This window comes from Musca autumnalis, unplaced genomic scaffold, assembly GCF_047663935.1.
Source record: "Musca autumnalis isolate F117 unplaced genomic scaffold, ASM4766393v1 scaffold_3, whole genome shotgun sequence".
NCBI classification, from domain to species: domain Eukaryota; kingdom Metazoa; phylum Arthropoda; class Insecta; order Diptera; family Muscidae; genus Musca; species Musca autumnalis.
Genome location: NW_027411866.1, coordinates 23,655,785 through 23,682,312, shown reverse-complemented (window position 1 = coordinate 23,682,312; position 26,528 = coordinate 23,655,785). Strand labels below are relative to the sequence as shown.

Here is a 26,528-nt window from a genome sequence, read left to right as displayed (position 1 = left end):
AAATTTTCTATAGAGAAAAATTGTCAATAACGAAAAGTTGTCGATAACAAATTTTCTTTAGAGAAAAGTTTTCGATAACTACTTTTCTAAAGAGAAAAGTTGTCGATAACAACTTTTCTATAGAGAAAAGTTGTCGATAACCACTTTTCTATGGAGAAAAGTTGTCGATAACCACTTTTCTATAGAAAAAAGTTGTCGATAACAACTTTTCTATAGAGAAAAGTTGTCGATAACAACTTTTCTATAGAGAAAAGTTGTCGATAACAACTTTTCTATAGATCTTTTCTTATCGATAACAACTTTTCTATAGAGAAAGTTATTGCCGACAACAGATTTTCTATAGAAAAAGGTTGCCGCTAGCAATTTTTTCATAGAGGTAAATTGTCGATAACTAATTTTCTATAGAGAAATGTGTATGTAAAGAAATTGGCGATAAAGGCTTTATACTGATAAATGCTCTCCATAATAACTTCTTTACGCCTACTTTACTTATTTTGTTGTAATCCTTTGTAAAAATCCCCAATATCGTTATACTTTGAATCACCCTGTTAAATTTTAAACTGTCTCTCTCTCTCCCTCTCTTCTTAGTTATTTTAAGAGAGTACAGGTAGGGTAAGAGAGGACATCTGCCAGTTCTCCCCGCATAGTAGTTGTTGTTTTCTTGTTGTTCACCACACTAAAGAGAGCGAGACCGTTTTGTTGTTGTATTGACGATTTGTCGTTTGGTTAGCTAAATTACCAAGCTCACTTCATTTTTATTTCAAAACTAACATTCGAGCTAAAGAGACGTGTTCTGTTAAACGAACGCAGAGGCGGAAACACTACAAATTAATACAAAAGAAAAAAATAATTTTTTGCATAGAAAATAGAAACGGAAAAGCAAACTAAAGCTTTTAATTACAATTATTTATTAAATATTTAACAATACACAAAATACATAAAAGTAAGTGTGCGTTCGAAATAATACAAGAAACGGTTCAAATAAATATTTTATTAATGTGAAAATATAAAAGAACTCTGACAAAGTGGTGTTGTTGCATCAAAAGTAGAAAAAAGATGAAATGAAAAAAATTGTATCTGAAAAGTGTAAAGAGCAAAGAGCAGAATACAAAAAAACGTATCTGTATCTAATGAATGAACATTGAAACACAGAAACAAATGCCGAAAAGAAAATTAAGTTAAATGATTGAGAAAAAATTCGTCGACTAGAGGAAAACATATTTTCCTTTCATAAATATATTGTGTAACAAATTTTGAAAACGTTTCAAAAGAAAATTTTTTGTGTGAATTGTGGAATACTACAAATACAAATATCCAACTAAGTATACACGCAAAGGAAAAACTACGAAAAGAAAGTCAAGTCAAAACCAGCTACATACCTCCATAATGTACAATGACGGACGGCGAGACGATGATAAACGAAAAAGAAAATATTTTACACATGCGAAAATCTAAATGAGTTTTTTTTTTTTGTTTCTTTACAAGTACCCTTCCCTTTTACTTCCCTCCCTTCCTACACAGGCCAAATACAAAATCAATAAATCGATTTTTCTTTTTCTCTTTACTTTTTTTGTTATACGAAAAAGAAAAGAACGCTCACCCCCTGCAAGTTGCCGCCGCCGCTTGTTACCACTTCTTACTAATATATAAAAATAGAGGAGGAAGCAGCAAAACAACAACACCAGATATTCATACCTATTAGCACACACACACATACACCCACTGTCACAATTTGACTGAAACACAGATACACCATCAAGAACAATAGTGAAAATACACCTCATCTATAAACGCCCGCCGCGCGTCGCCGCCGACAATAAACGAACGTCGACGTTTCCCAAAGGCCCAACAAACATCATCATCATAGTATACACACAACGCCAAATTAAATATTTTTGTGCGAGTGTGTGCTCTTCTCTTCTCTGGCAACACGAAAAAATTAAGCGCATTCTGATCTAAAAAACTAAACCCCGACAGAAATAACAACAACAACAACAAAGAAAACACTTCAATTGTCGTTTTATTATTCTCCATTACAACAAAAAACAGCGTACACTACATTTTCACAATACAACAAAACAAACCCAAAAAACAAAGTGAGTATTTGTACTGTGTTGTGTTGACTGGGTTCTTCTTCTTTTTTGCCTCTCCCTCATTCTCTTTCGTTGTGTGTGTTTTGTTTTCACGACACGATTATGATGATGACAACCTTTCCATGTTTTTTAGTAACTTCTAATTTTTTTCATCCTGTCTATTATTTACTATAAATTTTCTTGTTGTTTTGTTGTTTTTTCGACTGTGGCGTGTTAATAATTTTTTTGTTGCGGAACAAAGTGTATGTAAATTGTGTGTCTGTGTGGTCAATGTAAATGTGCTGTTATTGAATGGCAAAAAAACTGTAGAAGAAAGCCAAATGGAGGGAGTAAATTAAGTTCTCATATGAGGGCATTAGCGAGTTCATCCTAACGAAAAACATCTTTTAATGTAGATTTTGGATTTTTATTTTAATGGTTTTTTTTATTTTTCTTAAGGTAAACAATAGAGTTGCCACCGATTTGCGAAATGTAACAGATAAGGGATGTTGAATTTGGCAAAACTCAAATTAGCTCTGTTCCTTTAGGTGCAAGAATCTTCAAGTTTTACCACTTTTTACTCGAAATGCGTTCCTTTACTTCAGACACCATATAATTCATATGGGAGCAGTTTACAACTTTTGCCGGTTTTACCAATTTCAAAAGTAAAGGAACAGACCAATTGTTGACTGGGAAACATCACGATCTTCACTACATTGTGTCTGTCTGTTCCACTACGTATGTCGAACGAAAATGAAAACGAACGAAAAACTACTTAACTCGTGTATGATTTTCAATTTTTCGTTGTTTCGAAGCAAAAACAAAGTTGTTCGCATTCATTTCCTTTCGACATAGTGAAACAGGCCCCCTTACAGCCTGTGAGACTACAAAGTGTCGGTTCTAGTAAACAAAATTAAAGATTGAATAACTTAGAATAGAAGTTGTATCTTGCAAAGCATAATGTAAACGCTCTATCAAGCCGAAAACACTTCCAACTTTTCAGTAGATTTGGGCGTCATTTCTGTTAAAAAAAGAATAATTCGATCTATGTTACTCATGGTCTTTTGTTCTTTTAACAGAATTGGGCCGATTTCTGTATTGTCAGTTGCTTTGTATTCGTGGATGAAACTAGGGGTTCTTAAAACGAGTTCCATACTAGAGTAATTTTATGAAATTGCAATAGTTGGGAAATCGATTTAAGAACCCCTAGTTTCATGCACGAATACAAAGCAACTGACAATACGGAAGTCGGCCTTGATGCCCAACATTATTGAGTTGGATGTGTTTTGGGCTTTAGAATTAGAAGCTGACTCAAAATATGAGACATGGACACACTCTTGGTCTGTTCCAGTACTGCAACAATCTAATAATCTTTACTATTTTTTCGATAACATAAAGGAAAAAATGTTTGCTCTGTTCCAGAACCTGCAAGAAGTTACTATTTTTTACTACGATAACATTTTTTCCTTTATGTTATCGAAAAAAATAGTAAAAATTAGTAGAATCTTGCAGTACTGGAACAGACCAGTACAGACATTCTCTGTATAGGAGATTTGTGACCGAAAGTATTTTCTACAAAAGAAGTTTTCATAGGCAAATGTCAAATGCAGAAAATTTGCTATCGACAATTTTTTTCAAAGAAAGGTCGCTGATTTCTTTTCATTTCTTCACAGAAATGTTGTTATCGGCAGATTTTATTTAGAGAAAAATTATTATTGGTAACTTTTCTTTATAGAAAAGCTGTTATCGAAAAATTTTCTACATAGAAAGTTTGTTATCGACAACTTTTTTTACAAAAAAATTGTTACCAACAGTTTTTCTTCATATAAAAGTTGCTATCGATGACATTTCACTAAAGAAAACTTGTTATTGACAATATTTCCTTGTGAAAAATATCTTATCGGCAACTTTTCTTAATAGAAAAGTTGTTAAAGACATCTTTTCTTGATAGAAAAATTGTTATCGATCACTTTTCATTTTAGAAAAGGCATTATCGGCAAATTTTCTTCAAAGAAAAGCTTTTACCGGCAATTTTTTCCTTGATAGAAAAACATTTATCGAAAATTTTTCTTCATAGAAAACCAGTTATCGGCAACTTTTCTTCATAGCAAAGTTGTTATCGACAACTTTTCATCTTAGAAATGGCGTTCTAGACACTTTTGCATATAAAACACTTTTTATAGACAACATTTCTTTATAGGAAACGTTTTTACCGACATTTTTTATGGAAAGGTTGTTATCGACAACTTGTCTTTATGAAAAATAGTTGTTATCGACATTTTCTGTTCATGGAACAGTTGTTATTGACGAATTTTCTTCATGGGAAAGGTGTTATCGACATCTTTTCTCCAAGGAAAATTTTTATCGACTAATTTCCATTTTGGAAAATACACTATCGAGTATTTTTCTTATCGACAACTTTTCTTTATAGAAAAGATGTTATTGACAACTCTTCTTTATAGAAATGTTGTTATCGACAACTTTTCTTCATAGAAAAGTTGATATCGAATATGTTTCATTATAGAAAAGTTGTTATCGACAAATTTTCTTTTAAATTAAACAGTTATCTTTATAAAAAAGTAGTTATCGACAACTCTTCTTTGTAGAAAAGTTGTTATTGACAACTCTTTATAGAAATGTTGTTATCGACAACTTTTCTTCATAGAAAAGTTGTTATCGAATATGTTTCATTATAGATAAGTTGCTATCGACAACTTTTCTTTATAGAAAAGTTATTATTGACAACTCTTCTTTATAGAAATGTTGTTATCGACGACTTTTCTTCATAGAAAAGTTGTTATCGAATATATTTTCATTATAGAAAAGTTGTTATCGACAAATTTTCTTTTAAATTAAACAGATATCTTTATAAAAAAGTAGTTATCGACAACTCTTCTTTATAGAAAAGTTGTTATTGACAACTCTTCTTTATAGAAATGTTGTTATCGACAAGTTTTCTTCATAGAAAAGTTGTTATCGAATATGTTTCATTATAGAAAAGTTGTTATCGACAAATTTTCTTTTAAATTAAACAGTTATCCACAACTTTTTATAGAAATGTAGTTTCCGATAGCTTTTCTTTAAAGAAACTACTACCTTTTTTTATAGAATAGTCCATATCGATAAAAATTTCTTTATAGAAAATTTGTTATTGACAATTTTTTTTGTAGAAACGTTGTTATTGAAAACTTTCCTTAATGGAATTGTTGTTATCGATTAAATTTTTTTATAGAAAAGTTGTTGTCTACGACTTTTCTTTATACCAAAGTTTATATCGACAAATTTTCTTTGTAAAAATGTTGTAATCAACGACTTTTGTTGTTATCGATGACAAGAACACCTGTCTTTAAATAAATGTTGTTATCGACAACTTTTTATAGGAATTTAGTTATCGAACACTTGTCTTTAAGGAAATGTTGCTATTGACCACTTTTCTTTATAGAAAAGTTGTTATCGACAACTTTTCATTATATAACATTTTTTAGCGACAACTTTTTTTTACAGAATTTTGTTATTTTTATAGAAACGTTATCGACAAATTTTCTTTATAGAAATGTTGTTATCGAAAACTTTTCTTTTTAGGAAATTTCTTATTGACAAATTTTCTTTTTAGAAAAGTCGTTATCAATAACTTTTCGACATGGAAAATTGTTATCGACAACTTTTTCTTATAGAAAATCTGTTATCGAGAACGTTTCCTTATATAAATGTTTTTATCGACAACTTTTCTTTATAGAAATGTTGTTATCGACAAATTTTCTTCACAGAAAAGTTGTTATCGACGTAATTTTTTATAGAAAAGTAGTTATTGACAATTTTCTTTTAAGCGGGGTACACACGATCAGTTTTGACTGTCAGTTTTGCTCAAATAATCGGTTGCTTGCCAGTGTGGCCGTTCACTTTTGTCAGTCATCAGGCAACCATAAAATATTTTGTGGTTGCTGGACGGTTAGACAGTTATCGATAATTCTTAAAATTCGCTTTATAGAATGGTTGTTATGTTGTAGCTAGGCTGTTATCGACAACTTTATTTTATGAAAATGCTTGGTCTGTTCCAGAACTCCAAGAATTTACAACTTTTTACTATTTTTTTTCGATAACATAAAGGAAAAATTTTTATCGAAGTAAAAATGTGTACATTCTTGCAGGTTCTGAAACAGGCATGCTATTATGGACATCTTCTTTATAGAAAAGTTGTTATCGAAAACTTTTCTTTATAATATCGAAGAAATAGAAAAACAAATCTTGCAGTCGAGGAGAAGTCCAAAAATGTGGACTTTAGCTGAAATAAATCCAACATGTTTTTTTTTTTTTTGCAAATTTGTTTAAATACAGCCCAGAATGGAAAGCCTTTGTTCCAATTTCTGCCATTTTTTTGTATTATTCAATGTGACAAACATAGCAATAAACATTATTCTGCTATTCTATTAATTTCATTTCCAATTTTCTGTCTCTTTGCATCCATTAAAACCACCCCCTGCTGTTTGTGGAATACAAACGAAAAGAAGCACTTCATTGGAAATGTTTTTTTGTTGGGAAAAACACATGGCGTTGGATGCATGAATTAATGCTCTTCCACCTTTTTTTTTTTTTGAGCAACGAAATAAAAGATAAGGGCGACGACATTCATTCACCCTTATTTCTAGTTTAACAAAACACCACCACAACCACCCTCCCTTGTGCAATGGTAGAAAACATTCAATAAGGGAAGGTTTTGTGGGTGATATTTACACGCTCACACACACACACACCTTCATAGAAAACAACACAGAAGTTTTTCACCACGGTTATTGGAACAGATTTCCAAAATGGTTTTGTTGTTCGACGGCCTAGGAGAGTTCAAAATAGTAGAGTGAGAGAGAGAGAGAGAGAAACTTTAAGGGAGTATTTCCTGTTCCTGTTAAAGAACAATGTAAACTTTACATAATGTAAAGCTGAAATAGTTACAGTATGTTTACATTAAGGTTTATTACAATGATAAATGTCTCAATCTTGATTTTTACACATTAATGATGGAAAAAAGATAGAGATTATTATAATAATGATAGGCACTAGTGTACACTAATGTACTATTAGAACCTGGCTTTATGTTATGTAAAGTTTACATTGTTCTTTACTGAACAGGTAATGCATTAAAGGGCATTGTATACTTGTACTGGGTAAAAACAAACTCGTAACTGTTAAAGAGAGTGGGAGACAGTTTCATGATGTTCATTCGTTCGTTTCCGTTATTACCTTTTTTGTTTGCTTCCCAAAATCTGTCAAGTAAACATTGTCATGAAAATTTCACCACCGGCTTTGGAATTGATTTCCATGACTTGCAAAATCTGAGAGAGAAGGATTTCCTGTTCACAAAATCATTTGTAACATGAAGTTTATTGGGTGGTTTCCGTTATTGCGCGTACTCATTCTCTTTGTAAAGACTTTTCTCTTATGTTTTTTTGTCATGTAAATATTGCAAATAAGGGTTGATTTTTGCCATTTCAGCTAAGCTAGCCTCCCCTAGGATTTCCAAGCGAAAAATGTTGAGTTCCACCACCTTCTTTTGCAACTGTATTTACTCTTTTGTACCATCTATCTATCCAGTATCCCGGCGGCAGCACTCGCTTATAGTTGACACAAAAAGTAGATAAAATTTTACCGGGATTCATAAAAATTTACTGCAATTGTTGTGTAGTCTGTATACATACTCGTTTGAGGTACTCCTGCTACTGCTGCTGCTGGATAGATAGAACATTTTCCGCATTTGTGCAAAAAATATATACATATTTTGGAAATCTATTCTTGTGCAACTAAAAGAAAGCTTTTTTGAATTCAATATTTTATTGGTAAATATTTGTTTTTTTTTTTCACTTTATTTTGAGGTTACGTTGGTATTTATTTAATTTTTAAAAAAATTGTAATCTAAATTAATAGCAATAAGAAAATACCCTGCAAAATAGTCACATAAATTAATATTTGTGGTTTTATTGACTTTAAATTTCGTTTTTTTTTCATTATTTTGAGGTTAGTTTGCAAATATTTTTTATTGAGGAAATATCATTTGCAAAAAGGAAATATTTGCGTTTCTATTGGATATACATATACACACAAAAACAAATGTTTGTCATATTTTCATGTTTCAGCAGCAAAAATTGTGTTTTTAGTTTTTTGAGGTTATGTTGAAAAAAAGAATTTATTATTTATTAGAAAGTAAAATATACAAAATGAGATTTACTGTGCAAAATTGTTGTTGCAAACCTTTGAAAGATTCACAAAGATGACCACAGTTTTATGGGTAACAATTCGTCTTTAATTTTTGTAAGGTTAGGTTGCAGAAAATATTTAAAAAATATATATAAAAATACTGATGATTTGCAGTCAGAAAAAATTCTTATAGTGCTTTTGAAAAATTCTCTTAAAACACATTTTGATGTTTTTCTAAAGTTTTATACTTTTATGCCATGTTTGTATTATAGCCTTTTGCAGGCTTAACCTTCTTAGTGAGGATTTACTTGACGTATACGTAAAGGAATTGACATTTGAAATCCAGTGGGTTTGTTAAATCCGGTTATATATAAACGTACTATTAAATTCATATTTGGCCTGTTCCCGTACTTTATAAAGTGGTAAAAGTTGTAAAAGTCGTAAACGATTTTTATATAAATTTTGTGTACGGGAACGCAAAATGTGTAAAAGTGGTAAAAATTGTAAAAACTTTTTAGTTCTGGAACAGAGCTATTTATTACTTTGAAGTTAGTCCCTATTTACATTAGGCAATTTTCCTTGCGGAAATTGTCAGTTTCAAGAAGAGAGAGGTGAGGGATATGGTAACCCTTTGTCTCTCAACACCCTCTCTCACAGACAAACTGACAATTGCCGCAAGGAAAATTGCCTAATGTAAATATGGACTTAGTCTATATTTATTAAGGTTTTTTATTAAGAAAACATTATAAAACTATTATTTGCACTCAAGAAATATTCTCCTGAACCCTCAGAGAGATACACTTAAACCAAAGTTTGTTAGTTTTTCTAACCTTTTCCGCTTATTTTTTGTATTTATAACTTTGAGGTTAGGTCGAAAAACATTTTTTTATTTAAAAAAATGTATAAAAATACGATTTGCAGTGAGGAAAAATTCTTGCATCTCCTTTAAAACATTTTCTTTAAACAAAGTTTGTTCTTTTTCTAAAGTTTCATAGTTTAAAAATTACTTTGAGGTTAGGTCGAAAAACATTTCTTATTAAGAAAACATTATAAAAATTATATTTTTATTCAACAAATATTCTTGTGAATCCGCTGAGAGATACACTTAAAGCAAACAATGTTGGTTTTCCTAAAATTTACAGGTTAAATGTAATATTTATAACTTTGAGGTTAGGTTGAAAAATATTTTTTATTAAAAAAATATATAACAATATTATTTGCCCGCAATGAATATTCTTACAATTTTTTGCAAAAAATCACTTAATTTTTTTTTTTTAAGTTTAATAAGTTAAAATCTGTCATTACTGGTTTGAGGTTAGGTTAAAAATCAGTTTATATGTATTAAAAAAAGTTGTATTTGCACTGAACAAATATTCTTGTAATCCCTTTTAAGCATTCACTAGACACTAATAGTACGGTTACATTAGAGCTTTTTGCTGGGTTAACCCACTTCATGAGGATTTATTTGACGTTTGCGCTATGGAATTGACATTTGAACCCCAAACCCACTGGAATAATCCGGTTAAGTGTAACCGGGGTATAAGTTGGTTGATTTTTTAAGTTTTATAGGTTAAATGTTGTCTTTTTTATTTTGAGGTTAGGATGAAAAAATTTTCTTTTTTATTGCAAAATGGGATTTGCAAAAAGACAAGAGATTTGAAATTCAAACAATATCGTTTATTTTCAAAGTTTCAAAAGGCTAAATTTCCCTTTTTTTGGTTTGAGGTTATGTTGAAAAAATCAATTTTTTGATTAAACAGTGCTATTTAAAGTAATGAAATATCTCCTCCTCCGTTTAAAAATATTCAGTTAAATCAATAAAAGTTATTTTATATGTTTCTAAAGACTAAATACAGTGTTTTATAAGTTTGAGGTTAGGTTGCAAAAATATTTTTTTTTATTAAAAAATGTGGAATTAAGCCTGACTATTTTGAAAAACAAAAAATTTGTTCTTTACAACAATGTCAACCATCAATATCTAAATCAATCAAAAAAATGTAAAATATTTTTCTTAAGGTATCAAAATGCTAAAATTATTTTTTTGTTTATTTGAGGTTAATGTGAAAAATGTTTTTTAATCAGAAAAAATATATAAAAATATATGCTTTGTTCCATAACCTGCAAGAAGCTACTATTTTTTACTACGATAACATTTTATCCTTTATGTTATCGGATAAAATAGTAAAAATTAGTAGATTCTTGCAGTACTGGAACAGACCAATAAGGTTCACATAAAAATCTGTGCATATCCCCACAAATCACATACAAGTAACCAAAGTTTCCTTTAAATGTGTGGTTTACATTTCACTAAATTTTCTGCTTCTTCTTCTTGCTCTACTGCTTTTTTACATTCTTCCCTTAAATAAAGTAATGGCGACCTCATTTCCATTTCCAGGGGTGAATGTTCTTTGGTATTTGGCATATCCTCTTCAACATAACCTTTAAATATCAAAAAATCTTCGAAAGCAGCACAACACCAACATTTTTTCTCAATCATTTGACAGTTTTTGTGTGATTTTGTTTTTCTTCTTTTTGTGATTTTATTTTTCTTTTATTAATTTGTTTTTTGTTTTTCTCTCTTTTACTTAAATTTTTAGTGGATTTCATGATGGCCAATCCTGGAGCAGCAGTTGATAATCAATCTGCCATTTTGCCTGGTGCCAATCCAGCAGCGGCAGCGCAGCTGGCCGTATCACCAGCCGCCGCAGCTGCTGCCCAACTGCAACAGCAGCAAGTGCAGCAGGCCATATTGCAAGTGCAGCAACAACAAACACAACAAGCTGTGGCTGCAGCCGCCGCCGCTGTTGCCCAGCAATTGCAAAATCAAACGAATGGTGGTGGTACCAATGGCACAAATGGCTCCAGTGAGACCCGTACCAATTTGATTGTTAACTATTTGCCACAGACAATGAGTGAAGATGAAATACGTTCTCTATTCTCGAGTGTGGGAGAAATTGAATCGGTTAAGTTGATACGCGACAAGAGCCAACCCTTCTTGGACCCCCTCAATCCCACAGCAACAAAGGGTCAAAGTTTGGGTTATGGTTTCGTGAACTATGTACGGCCCCAGGATGCTGAACAGGCTGTCAATGTTTTGAATGGTTTGAGGCTGCAAAATAAAACCATTAAGGTGTCATTTGCCCGCCCCTCATCCGAGGCCATTAAGGGTGCCAATTTATATGTCAGCGGTTTGCCCAAGACAATGACCCAACAGGACTTGGAGGCTATCTTTGCACCATTCGGCCAGATTATCACCTCACGTATTCTACAAAATGCCGGTAACGATACCCAAACCAAGGGGGTGGGTTTTATACGCTTTGACAAACGTGAAGAAGCCACCAGGGCCATTATTGCCTTGAATGGTACCACGCCCACAGGATGTACAGATCCCATTGTTGTGAAATTCTCCAATACCCCCGGAAGTACAAACAAGATCATACAACCCCAAATACCCACCTTCTTAAATCCTCAATTGGTAAGACGCATTGGTGGGGCCATGCACACTCCCGTCAACAAGGGTTTGGCCCGTTTTTCACCCATGGCCGGTGATATGTTGGATGTAATGCTACCAAACGGTTTGGGTGCAGCCGCCGCCACATCATTGGCCACCGGTCCCGGTGGTGCTTATCCCATATTCATTTACAACTTGGCACCCGAAACTGAGGAATCATCGCTGTGGCAATTGTTTGGTCCCTTCGGCGCTGTGCAATCTGTCAAAATCGTCAAAGACTCATCGACCAATCAATGCAAAGGTTATGGCTTCGTGTCCATGACCAACTATGATGAAGCAGCTATGGCAATAAGGGCGCTCAATGGTTACACCTTGGGTAATCGAGTATTACAAGTTAGTTTCAAGACTAACAAAAAGTAAATATACCCTAGATTGTAAAACTATATAAGTAAGAAAACTAGTATATAGAATAACAGAACAAAAACAACAACAACAAATTTCTTAAGAACATTACAATAGATGATAACTCTCGACACCCCGCCCCAAATGTGGTTACCATTAATAGCTATTTTGAAAATGATGGAGGAAGCATGAGTTAGAATTACAAGGAGTTTTGACTCCGTGTGAGGAAAAAGAGTAGAAGTGAAGAAGAATAAGAGAGTTTGTGGCTCTCTTTTTATCGCCCCCTCCCTGCTCTCTCTGTTGTTTGAGACTCAAATACCAAAAAAAAATCACTTAAACTAAGTAATGCATGTCCTTTTTTGAAAAGTCCCAGAATAGTTAAGGATATTGGTTCTTATAAAGAGCCATTCCTTGCGAAACTCAATGGTCACATGCTTAAAGAGATCAACAAAAGAAATGTTAAAATGCAATAAGCAAAGATTTTTTTAAACGCAAAAAAAAAACAATTTTAACGTATAGGCTATAAAAACAATTCAGAAAAAAGAAAAACAAACTAAAATGAAAAATAACAGTAAATCTTCCAAGAAAACGCATAAATTTAAACAAATAATGTCACTATAAAAAAAACAAAAAACAAATTTTCAAACACTCGCCAGTGAAAGAAAAATCCAGACTTTTTTTTAAATAATAATTAATATAGAAATGTTTTCTATATATATAAAAAATACACACACACAGCTAAAAAGAGGCTTTTTACAGTATTAAATGGAAAATATTATTTTAGCAACAATTGTTCAGAACAAAATCGATAAATATTTGAATGAGTGAAGTAGCATTAGGCCCATCTCATCATCTAAGCATCATTTACTGGTGAATGTTAGAAAAGAAAACCCTATTTAAACTCCTTTTTATTATATAAAAAATAACTAGTTAAAAATTAAACAACAACAAAAAAACTCAAAGTAACAATACAATAATTTATTAAAACTATTATTTAAAGGAAAACAAAAAAAAATGTAGCAGAATTGGTAAAAATTAAAAAAAAAAAAAAGAAAACACCCGAAAAAGAAAAAATTTAGGGGATTGGTCTAGAGAATGCTTAGGAGGAAGTTGTTCGGAGGAAACATTCAAAATGAAACTAAAAAATCGATAGTTTGGATGATACATTAACTAAATTTGTGGTTATATTAACTAAAATAGAGGTTATGTTTACTAAAATTGATATTTTTGCTATAAATTACATTTTTGTATAGGAGCAAGATTTAAGTAAGGATCTAGAAAATTGAGGTTATGTGAACAGCATTGTAATTTTGTGATCTCGGATCCGAAAAATGTCCCATTTCTTAATGATTTGATAAATTAGGGCCAAATTTAAAACAACCCTAAATAACTCCAAAGAATCTAATTCCATGAAAATTACTCCAAAATTTGAGGTTATGTTTAGGGAAAACGTAATTTTTGCAACTTTAAAATAAATAAGGCCACATTTCAGGGTAATAATATGGTCAACTGAGCATAAACTAAACAAATACACAAACATTCAATGAAATTAGGAAAAAAATTTGTGAGGTTAGGTTTTGTAAAAATTAAATTTTTGGCTATTCTACAAAATAGATGACATGCAGATATAAGCTATCGCAGAATTATAACACATTCTGCGTTAGCTTATGTTTGCTTAATACTAAAAGTCTCATAAAATCACAGAAATTCAGTTACCATTTTAAGGTTATGTTTGAACGATACATCTTTTTTGGCTCTTTGTACTCTTTGCAACTTTAAAATAAATAAGATCACATTACAGGGTAATAATATGGTCAACTGAGCATAAACTAAACAAAAACACAAACATTTAATGAAATTGGGAAAATAATTTTTTGAGGTTAGGTTTTGTAAAAATTAAATTTTTGGATATTTTACAAAATAGAAGACATCCATATATAAGCCATCGCAGAATTATAACACATTCTGCGTTAGCTTATGTTTGCTTAATACTAAAAAGTCTCAGAAAATCACAGAAATTCAGTTGCTATTTTAAGGTTATGTTTGAACGATACCTCTTTTTTTGGCTCTTTTCACTCTTGTTATATAATTAGCTGGTTATTATTGCCAGCATATAAATGTCGCAAGATTTTATATCGATATATGAAAAGGAATAACACAAAAAAATTGAGGTTAGGTTTGGGAAAATCTAAATTTTAAATTTCAACTTAGATTACGTTTCTATTAGCGCCCTTTATTATGATAATGAGTTTATATTAATTCATTTTACAATAGTTGTCATACCTTTATAAATCAATATACAACTGTTTATTGTGGAAATAAAAGCTAGTATAAACGTTCACTAAGTTTGATATTTAAACTAACCTCAAAACCTAAATCCCATCTTAGTTTTGTAACAACACCTTTAGCATTTCTCTGGCCAATCTTCCTTCCTTTTGGGTGTTTTTAATTAGGCGAAAAGAAAGTTATTAAAAGAAAGCAAACAAACAAAACGATCATTTACAAAATGAAGGTAACATTATAAAGCACAAAGTTTTTTTTACATATACAATAAAACTTTTTATATAAATAATTTTTATCGTGATTAGTTACTTTCTCTTATATATTATTTTTCATATATATAGAAATGCTTTGAGTTGTGTTTTATAGTTTTCTTTTTGTTTTGGTAATCAGGCCATTAACAAAAAAAACATCTCTCCCAATCTCCACCCAAAACCATACCACCCTCCTTATTTCACTGGTTATTACTTCTTCTTGAGTTTCGAGGGTTGCGTTTTTATTTTAGTTTGTTTTTCTTTCTTTAACTTATTGTTAATTGTTGTTTACATATTTATGTATGTATATGGTATTTACATATTATTAATTTCTTTTGTTGATTCCTTTAAGTTTTCAAAATGAAAAAAAGATAATGTAAAAACTTTTATATTTTCCATAGAAAGATTTATATTTTAATTATGTATTTAAATATTTTTTCAATTCCTTTTTATGTATTCTTCAAAAGGCAAGCATTATTTGTTTAATTTAACATGAAAATTATGCATAAAAACAAAAGGCAATAGCAAAATAATAATAATTATTATTATGGCAAGCAAACAAAAAATATTGGATAAAAATGCCAAATTATTTGTCATATTAAAAATTATTTCTATTTTCAATTACCTTTTGTTGCATATTCAATATTTCATTAAAAACAAATCATTTACACCACAACCAACCTCCCCCCTGTAACTCTCTCTCATCTAAATCTAATATTTACATATATATACATACATATTTATTATTCTATTTAATATTTATAATTGATTATTATGTGTATGCAATTTAGTAACTTTTTTTTAGAATATATATTTACACAACACACAATTATAATTTCATTAAAAAATAAACAAAAACACAAGTTTAGCTATTAAGAAACATAAAAACATTATTTATATATACACACAAAAGAAAAAAATACATAAAGTGAGGAAAAACAACAACCTCCACACTAATAAGGAACGAAAGAAAGAAAAGAGAACAAATCTAATACAACAACAAGTAACAAACAAAAATCTAGTCAGTGAAAAACATATATATTTTAAAATTAAGTTAAACAAAACAAAAGCAGCTTAATAATATATATACAACTCTTTAAATATCTTAAGAGTTTAATATCAACAACATTTAGCTAAAAGTTTTTTTCTTTTTATTTTAAATATTTTCAGTTCAGTTTTTGTACACTAATTTATAATGAAAAGCAAGATTTTAATTTTTTCTCTTTTTGTTTATTGAAAAGAAAACATAACCTATATTATCAATCCAAAGATTTAAATATTTTTTTAGTAAAATTCTATATAAAAAACAACAACAACAGTTCAATGCATATATACAAGAAGTTTTGAAGAATATGGGCTTGATTTGGAAATTGGAAGAATGTAACTCTCAATTGGGAAATCAAATAGGAAGAAAAGTTGATTTTATTACAGAAGACATTAATGTTGCTGTTGAAAGTGAAATTGAATAAAAAGGGGAAGGGAATGAATAAAATTTACTCTCTCATCCATCCTCTCTCACATGAAATTCAATTCCATTTAACAAAAATTTAATTTAGATTAATTATAACTGCAATGGAGGCTAATGTAAACGTAACCTTAGCCATTTTGCACTAACCCTTAAAACTATTGTGAATGGTTATTTCATGACATTAAAAGTTTACTTTAGACAGAAACTGAGTTCAACGAATGAAAAATTATACTCTTTCTTCCATAATTTCTCCCAAGAAACGTAATAAGTCCATATTTACATTAGGAAATTTTCCTTGTGACAATTGTCAGTTTGTTGGTGAGAGAGAGTGTTGAGAGGCAAAGGAAAATTTCCTAATGTAAATATGGACTTGGTAAATGCTTTTTTTTAACTTTATGACTCTTATGAATGTTATTTTTCTGATAAAATGCTCTCGGAAGTATTAAAAAAGGGACACAATGTCAAAAGTGTTGTAAAACAATTTTGAGGTTATGTTAAACCAACGACATTTTTTGAAGATTAAAATTAAACAAAAAATTAATAATTAAAATTAAATGATAATTTCGTTCTTAATGGGAGAGAGGAAAATGATGAAATTTTTACTTATTCATATCCCTTTTTATGGTAAAATTTAATTTTCTTTAAAAATTAAATATTTTGGCATAAGAGTTATAGTACATTTACACTAGTGCCAATAACACAATAATGTCTCTATCTAGTTTTGCTTTAACTGTTATTTTCATACGTTTTGCACACAATAGATTATAAAATGGACAAAAATTTTAAATTATGAGAAAAAACTTTAAACTATTGTGAATTGTCACAAAAACAATTTTGAGGTTATGTTATACCAACGACAATGAAAATGTAATTATTAAACAAAATATTCATGATTTCTTGTGAAAGACGAGAGGGAAATGATAACATTTTTACACTTTCATATACTCTTTCAAGCTAATACTATGTTTACATTTACGAAATCCACTCGATTTCAACTGTCAATTTCATTGCTTAAATGTCAAATGAAATCACATATGAAATCCATTGGATTTTATTTGACGTTTGAGCAATGGAATTGACAGTTGAAATCTAGTGGATTTCGTAAATGTAAACCTAGCATAAAATTTAATTTTCTGCAAACAATTGTCTTTTGGTATAAGGGTTATAGTACATTTACACTATGGCTAATATTTTAACCGTTATTTTCATACATTTTACGTATGTGTTCCGTACAACAAATATTGCAAAATAGACAAAATCGAATTCTCTGTCATACGAGTTATAGTATATTTACACTATTTGAAGTGCAAAACATCTCTGAGTTGTTTTGAAAAAGCTAAAAAACAACTCTTCTGTCAAATATTGAAAATTTAATTAAGAGAAACCATAACTTTGGAGTAAAGTTATGTTAAGTGGGTGATAAAGAAATGGGTGCGTTTACATTTCCGCCTTTTCCCCCTTCCCTTAAATTCAAAGTTATAATAAACAACATTTTTTTGAGGTTATGTGTTTCTTAAAGCTGTGAAAATAGAACAGGATAGAACATTAGCACTAATGTAAATGTTGCATTTGTCCAAAAGGACAATTTGGGTGGTGTGCAACATTTCTGATGACATTTTGACAACCAATTGAAGTTCATTTTCCCAAAAGAAGGATGGAGCCCAAAAATTTTAGCAACCTAATATATAAAAAATATGAAAACTTATTTATATAGTTTGAAAGTATGGCTGACTTCCATATCGTCAGTTGCTTTACAAATTACTGAAAATGTGCGAAGTATTATGTTTCTTAACGCCGTTGCAATTATAAACTACGAAGCTATGTTTTTCAAAACATCAAAAATACAAATTTTCAACGCAGGTAAAAAGCAAACATGTATCATTGCATTTTCGAGCGACAATGTATGAGTGTGCAACTGAAATATTTTGACGAAGTTTAAACAACACAAAGCAAATGACGATACGAAAGTCAGCCTATAATATTTTTTTTATAAAATACTTTTCAATACTTCTTAAATGTGTTGTTGCAAAAAACAAGCAACAACAACAATACAATATCAATTAGAGAGAAGAATGCAAAGAATGAAAAGAAGAAAAGTACACAAATTTCTGTGCAATAGAAAGAAATGAAATGTAACAAATGAAGGCAAATTGCAAATTTTTTTTTATATAAGAAAATTAGGTATCTCATTTTATACAAAAACAACAAAATATTGCTAACAATTTATGTAAATATATATTTAAATGAATTATTTTATTATTCTTTCTTTTTTTCATGATTATATATACACATAAACATTATTTATTACAACAACAGTTATGTATTTAAGCAACAAAATGAAGGAAACGAAAAGAATAATAACAACAACAAAACAAACAACAAAAAGGCAATGATTTAATTTTATTTAAACATTTTCTCTTTTAATTTTCATTCTATAAAAAATAAAATTCATCACATTATGAATACCGAAAGAAAGTTTCTAGATCTGGCATCTTGACTTTCTTTTGAAGTAAAATTTTTAATATAATTTTTTTCTCATCTCTTTTTTTTTAAATTATAATTTTCTTTAACAAAGATTTCATATATACACACATACATATATATTTAGCAAAAGCAACATGATTTTATTTTAATTTTTATTATTATTATTTTTTTCCGTTTTGTGGGTTTTAGGTTTTTTATTATTATTTTTTGTATTTAGTTTAATTTTTTTTAGATTTTAATTTCACAATATTTTTTTTAGTTTGTAATTTGATTTTGTTCTTAATTTTTTTTATAATTTTTTTTTTGTCAATTACTATTTTTTATTTTAATTATTTTCCTTATTATTTTGTGAAATAAATGTGAAAAAAAAAAACAATTTTTGGGAAATGTTGAACTAATTACTATCATTTTTATACCAGTAACACAAAAACAACACATTTTTGTAATGCTTGTTATCATTATTAGAAGAAAATATTGGAAAATGGACATTTTTCAAAATAAACATAACCTCACTTTCGAGGTTTTGTTTTTAGCAAGGCTAAATTAATTCGATTTTTAAACAATTAGAAGGGGGTTTGAAATTAAAAAATAAAACTTTAAACATAAAGAGTGATTTTCGGGCCTTGTTTAAGAAAGAAGTTACAAATTTGAGGTTATGTCGAAGAAAAACTATTTTTAAAAAAACTCATTAAAAAAATAAGAAAATTACAGTTTTGACTTAATGTCGGAAGTAGTTAGGGAAAAGTATGACTTAAATTATACAAGTAGCTTTCTCTTAATAACAAGTGCCCAGTGATATTTAAGCTTGGTTTACACTTACGAAATCCACTCGATTTCAACTGTCAAATCCATTTGTTAAACGTCAAATGAAATCCAGATGAGTTTTCATTTGACGTTTGAGCTATGGAATTGACAGTTGAAATCGAGTGGATTTCGTAAATGTAAACTTAGCATTAGACAGTGTCCATTTCTTGTAGTTGCTATTGTGAATGGTCGTTTTATGAATACTTTTTCTCTTGTGGACTATTTTTACAAAAAGTTATGAAAATGCTCGGATTAGAAGGACAGATTTTTTATTTAAAAAACTTAATATGCCTTTGGGATAATATTTGACAAAATTTCAATTTTGAGGTTATGTTTACTTAAAGCTTGGTGTTTAGTAATGTCGCACTGAACAGAATGCTTTATAAACTAATACTAAGTTTACATTTACGAAATCCACTCGATTTCAACTGTCAATTCCCTTGATTAAACGTCAAATGAAATCCAATGGATTTCAAATGAGAATTCATTTGACGTATACACAAAGGAATTGCCAGTTGAAATCGAGTGTATTTCGTAAATGTAAACTTAGTATAAGTTTGTAATTTGAAAAAATCCTAGAAATAAAAATTTTATATATTCCTGCCTCTTATTCAATTGCTACTGTGAATAGTCTTTATAGAAAAATGGTTTCTTTTGCAGAGAATTTTCACAACAATTGCGTAAATGTTCGTCGTATTGCAAGGACAATTCCGTTTTGCAAATAGTTTTTGCTAAAATTTTTTCCAATTTTTCTTCTATGTATTTCTCAAAAGAATTTCCCATTGTAATATCATGATGTATTTCACATTTTTTTCTACACACACATACAAACATACATCCACATATCGGTTGGTTTTTAGATTTATTTAATATACAAGTTTTATTATTTAATTATTATTAGTTTATATTATTTTTAATTTGCAACTTTATTTGTTTTTCGGTTCGATTTTTTGTTCATTCTTTATTATAATTTTTCTTATTATTATTAATAATGTAATGCAACATACAAAAACAACAACAACAACAATTTCTTTTGATTAATAAAAACAAACGTTTTATTTTTTGGCAAAAACAAAAACTTTGATTTTTTATTTTTTTTAATTTTTTAAGTAAAACTTTTTCTTTTTTATTACCAGTGTGAAGAGAGTGAGCTGCTAACCTACTACATACATCAAGCATTTATTTTTTTGTTAACCCTTCCATTGTGTTGTGTAGTGCAAGAGAGTATGGTTCTAAATGAGAGATTTTTGGGTGTTATTTATCAATAAAACCTGTTTACACAGTGAGAACGCTAGACGCTTTAGGGCTTATTATCATGATAAACAACTCGATTTGTATTTAAATGTGCAACAAATCCCACAATTTAGAGCAAAAATCATAATAATAAGTCCTAATGTAAACATAACTTTAGGCAAACACTCTAGTTAAGCTGCATGGCCACATGGCAAATTGTGAGAAAAGTTTTTACAAATTAAAGGAAATCTTTTTTTTTTTTTTGAACAGCCAAATCATTGTGTAGGCAGGTAAATTGATCTCTTTTTGTGTTTATTTTATAATTTTTTAATATTATTTTTGTAGATTTTTTTCTTTGATTTTCTTTTAGCTACCAACATTCCAACAAATTATAAAACAAAAAACCATCAACCTTTAACATTCCAACTGTTTCAAACAATTCTAGTCATAATGTATTTCTATCTAAAAAAAACACAAGAAAACCAAAAATATTTTACAAAATATGATCTCAAATCTTGTTTATAAAAGAAAAGGAAAAAAAAAAACAAAACAAAAATGAACAATACATTCCACATTCTTCTTGGAATCTTTATAATATACTAAACGTACTTAATACCATTGCTAGTCGAAATTTGTTATAAAACAATAACAAAAACAAAAAGATTATTAAAATTCCTAAACAAAATCGAAATTTCATTGCAAAAAAACAAAGAAACTACACAAAAAAATTAAACATTTTATAGCTTAGTAAACAACAACAAAATAATGACTTGTGAACAAAAACAAAATGAACACTCTTAAAACAAAAGTAGTTTAAAATGTTTTATAAACATTATAAAACAAAACAAACAAAAAAACAACATAATAATTACCAAGAAGAACATTCAATGGATAATATTTCATTCTTTGAAAGAAACCCAACCAGAAATTTGTAACACACATGACCCAAAGAAGAAAGTTCCGGACTATAACTAAAAGCCACTTATGCTAAGTTTACATTTACGAAATCCACTCGATTTCAACTGTCACCTCCATAGCCCAAACGTCAAATGAAATCTCATGTGGATTTCATTTGACGTTTAACCTATGGATTTGACACTTGAAATCGAGTGGATTTCGTAAATGTAAACCAAGCATTATAGTACGTTTAGATTTACGAAATTCACTCAGTTCCAAAGGTCAATTGCATGTCGTATACGTCAAATGGAATCGACTGGATTTGTGACAAGGATTTATTTGACGTTTACCCAATGGAATTGACATTTAAAATCCTAAAAGTACTATTAAAGAGTCCGTTCAGATTAGCGTTTATTATCGATTTGTTTCGTAGATGTTTTGATATGTCAAATAAATCGAAATAGTGCACTTTATAATCAGAGATTATTCAAGATTCATCATGATGTAATATAAAAGGTGATAAAATAAGACCAGCTGATTTCAACTAATTTGTTAAATTCATCGTTATTGTGAATTACTCGTATTAACATGCAAAAAAAATTATGACAGCTTTAAGGGCATTAAATTAAAATAGTTTTGTTGTAGTTTTTGGTTCACCTTATTTATTGCATCATGAGAACCATTTAATAGGCCAACCCTAGACAAAAAAAAGACTACTTTTACTTTAGCGTTCATTTATATTGGTCCAATGCAATTTGTCCGACTCAAACATGTCTCACATTCTGGAACATTTATCCTAGTGAATATGGTGTTTACAAGGAACATTTCAAGGTAATGTGTGTTACCAAAAAAAAAAAAAATCATTGAAATACATTTTTATGTTTTTAAAATGTTTTCTATCTAATTTCTATTACGTTTTTTTAAGAAATGTATAGTTTTTTTGTTTATTAGCAACAAAACCAAATAAATACTCATAAACATTTAAGTTTTTATGCAAATATTTAAAGCAAACATTTAAAAACATTGTTTTATGTTTTTCTTGCATATTTTTCTAATTTTATATATATTTGTGAAAAACAAAAAGCAACAACAAATAATAATTTAATTGTATGCGTGTGTAATTGTAATCAAAGCATATTTATATCAAAATATTTATTTATTGAATTTAATTTAATTAACAACAACAAAAAACCAAAAAAAAAGCTACACAATAATTATTTATTTAATTATTTTTTTTCCATTAATTAATTACAAAATGATATTAATTATTATCAATCAAGAACAAAAAACAACAAATTTATTATTAATTAATTATTATTACTTCTAATCTTATTATCAATTACTTACTTATATTTATTACTTAATTATCATTAAAACCAAAACCCAACAACAACAACAAAAAATATGCAAAAATACCAAAACTCATCTTTAAACAAAACAAAAAATAATATTATAAATGTATTTAAAAATTACAAAAAAAATTATGAGTTTTTCATTTTCAATTCTTTTTCGAAACAAACTTGCAATCCAAAAAACAAAATAACCAGGTTCATTTCTTTGTATTTTGTTAAATTGTTTTGATTCTATTTTTTTAAATAATGCCCTCCACCAAAAACAAAAATAGAGGCGATTCGAACGCAACGAAAGGGAGGCCAAACACCTTGGTATCACCATTTTTATCAAGAAACCTTCCATTACTTCAGAAAGCATACAATTAATATGAGACCAGTTCACAACTTTTACTTGGTCTGTTCCAGTACTGCAAGAATCTACAAATTTTTACTATTTTTTCCGATAACATAAAGGAAAAATTGTTATCGGAGTAAAAAATAGTAGCTTCTTGCAGGTTCTGGAACAGAGCAACTATTTGTGTCACCTTTACCATTTTTAAAAGTAAAGGAACACACCAAATATGTTTGAATGTCCACATGTCCCTAAAATGGCCAGTACACTAAAAAAATGTACTCAATCATTTTGCAGAACTCAAAACTGTAGAATAAATCTGTTCGATATATCGATAAAACTGCACTTGTGCTTCGTTTAGTCATGAAAAACTTCTCTACAAGTGATGTCAAAGACTCGGTCCAGTATCATTAAGTTAATTAAAAATAGCGCTGCAATCCAGGGTTCCCAAAATTATCACTTCATTGAAGAATTTTATACAATAATGGAATTCAACTGATTTTGATTTCCATTGTTGTATAAACTGTATTTATTTACAGTTAACTTACATATGTCCCAAAAATTATCAATATATTCTTATGCTTGGTTTACATTTACGAAATCCACCCGATTTCAACTGTCAATTCCATTGATTAAACGTCAAACGAAATCAAATGGATTTCAGATGAGTTTTCATTTGACGTATACGCAAAGGAATTGACAGTTGAAATCGAGTGGATTTCGTAATGTAAACCAAGCATTATAAACATTTTATTTATAGTTCTGTTCCTTTACGTGGAAGAATCTTACCCCCAGTTTATGTATTTCGAAACGAAAATGTGTGCGCATGAAACACACCCAAACTTTAGTGTTTGAAAAATATTTCCTTTCATTTTGCTTCAAAACAAAAAATCAAATTTGAAAAACACACTCAAATTTGGTAGTTTTTCTTACGCATTCATTTTCTTATCGACATACATAAACAGGCCCTTAAAGTTTTACCACTTTTTACTCGAAAAGCGTTCCTTACAACTTTAACTACTTTTGCCAGTTTTACCATTTTCAAAAGTAAAGGAACAGACCATATATAAGCAGATTTTTGGTGGAGAGTATTAGTAAGTTTACATTTGCGAAATCCACTCTTATTCCACTGTCAATTCCATTGATTAAACGTCAAACGAAATCAAATGGATTTCAGATGAGTTTTCATTTGACGTATACCCAAAGGAATTGACAGTTGAAATCGAGTGGATTTCGTAAATGTAAACCAAGCATATAATTCAAATTGATTTTTTAGTTTTTTTTTTTAATTTTCCTTGTTTTTGGTTTTAATTATTTTACACAACTAATTTAATTGTTTTTAATTTGTTTCAAATTTACATTTATTTATATTTTTTTAATGTTAATGGTTTTAATTTATTTTTAATTATTTTTTTATATTTTTTGTTCTGTTCAAATCTTTGCATAGTTATCTCAAAAAAAGAAATCAATGTTGGTTTCATTTTCATTTGGTATTATAGGTTCTTTGCTAGGTTCTGTTTTTCACCCAGTCAAGGAGGTTTTTTTTCTTTGTGTATGTATTTTGTACCGTGGGCTAATCTGTAAACAAATACTATATATGTATGTAATCACATTATATTTTGTTTTTTGGCTTCGTGATTTTTTGTGTTATATATTATTTGTTTGTGACAAGAAATAATAATTTTCCACAAAGGTTCGATTGTGACGATGGTATTGGTAATCAATCCACACATTAAGTCCAAAAAAGGATCAAGGGCAACATAGATAGAATTTTTCATTTTTCTTTTATAAAGGGCTGTTTACACCATCTATCAATGTCATATGAGCTGTCATTTCTTTCACCCATTCGACATTCTCTATGTTTGTCAAAATTGACGTCATCCATACAACTTTCAATTTGTGCGTTCATACCTACAAGTGTTATTTTCGTATGACATAACCTATAAATATAAAAACAGCTGTTTTTGTCATTGTTTACTTTTATTGTTGAGTTACAAATTTGCGCAAATTTTGGTTGAAGGAAAATGAATATCTAGCATGTTTGCTGTTTTGGGGTTATAGAGGCATTCATGTTTTCGACCAATCGATCTGAAAATAACATTATAAACACCCTTTATTTACTTTTCTAAATACTTAAATATACATAACTTTCCATTTTCTTTTTTAAAAGATTTTTTTTTTTTCATTTTTTTTTTTGAGAATGCCAGAAAACAACTGATAAATTTATGTTTACATACGAGAATGCCGTATCAAATAGAGCGCTCCCTAAATGAAAAATTTACATATGAGTTGCCAAATCATTTTGATAGATGAAAATTTTCATAGTGGTCACACTGTGTGTACAACATTCGCAGGTAGAAAATTTGACATCTCATACGACATTGATAGATGGTGTAAACAACCCTTAAGAAATGACGCCCAAGTTTACTGTAATGCTATGTTTACATTTACGAAATCCACTCGATTTCATCTGTCAAATCCATAGATTAAACGTCAAATGAAATCCAATGGATTTCAGATGAGATTTCATTTGACGTTTGAGCTATGGAATTGACAGATGAAATCGAGTGGATTTCGTAAATGTAAACTTAGCATAAGGTTGGATCATGGTGGAATAAGGTGTTACATCAAATCTTACCAAACGTCAAATTTGGTAACAATAATTTATTATTGTGAATTGCTTGTTTATTCACAATAATGAATTTTGACAACTAGCGTGATAACCAGCTGTTTTTGCCGCTGTACCTGTATTATTGTGCCATGGTTGGATGTAATGCCTTGTTCAGACTGACGGTGTTTCGCTCTCTATTCGTTGTTCGACCCCAAATTACGAGGTAATTACTTCATTTCCCATACAAAATATTGAGAACGAACAACGATTTGTGTACATTGTTCAATTTAAATTACTCTCAGAACGACGATAAAATATGTCCCATCTCTAACAAATGAGAGAATTTATCGAAATAAATTAATTATGACAGGAAAAATACAAAATTTAAAAATTTATTAAAAACCCAAACATTTTTAGAAAAAATGCAAAATATGAATGAAAAGTAAACGGTTTAACGACTAGTATATATTCAAATCATAGCAAATTGTGTCTTCTCTTTCATTGCACTTGCATTTTTTTCCATCGTTTCAAATTCGCGTACAAATTTAGAAACACAAATCAAATGCCTGCCGAAAAGTCTTTATACCAAAAAGTTATTTTGGCAGGTCTCTCTCTCCTTAATTTTTAAAATAGAACAATTTGAAAATATACTGAAAACACCAAAATTGTGAGAAAAAATAGAAAACATGAATGAAACTAATAT

General features: G+C 29.3%; 2 protein-coding genes across 3 annotated transcripts in view; one reads left to right on the top strand and one right to left on the bottom strand.

Moving 5' to 3' along the window:
* arg (arginase) overlaps nt 1–26,528 on the bottom strand; it is a 75,155-nt gene that overhangs the window by 36,402 nt on the left and 12,225 nt on the right. The window lies entirely within an intron of this gene.
* Nucleotides 705–12,700, top strand: elav (embryonic lethal abnormal vision). Of its 2 annotated transcripts, XM_073976533.1 has the most exons (3): nt 746–943; nt 1,587–2,096; nt 10,856–12,700. In XM_073976533.1, coding segments are annotated over exons 2-3 (1,275 nt in total). In that variant the 5' UTR covers nt 746–943; nt 1,587–2,095; the 3' UTR covers nt 12,130–12,700. The 2 variants fall into 2 exon arrangements, with proteins under 2 accessions (XP_073832633.1, XP_073832634.1); XM_073976532.1 differs by lacking the exon at nt 1,587–2,096 and having other exon boundaries at nt 705–943.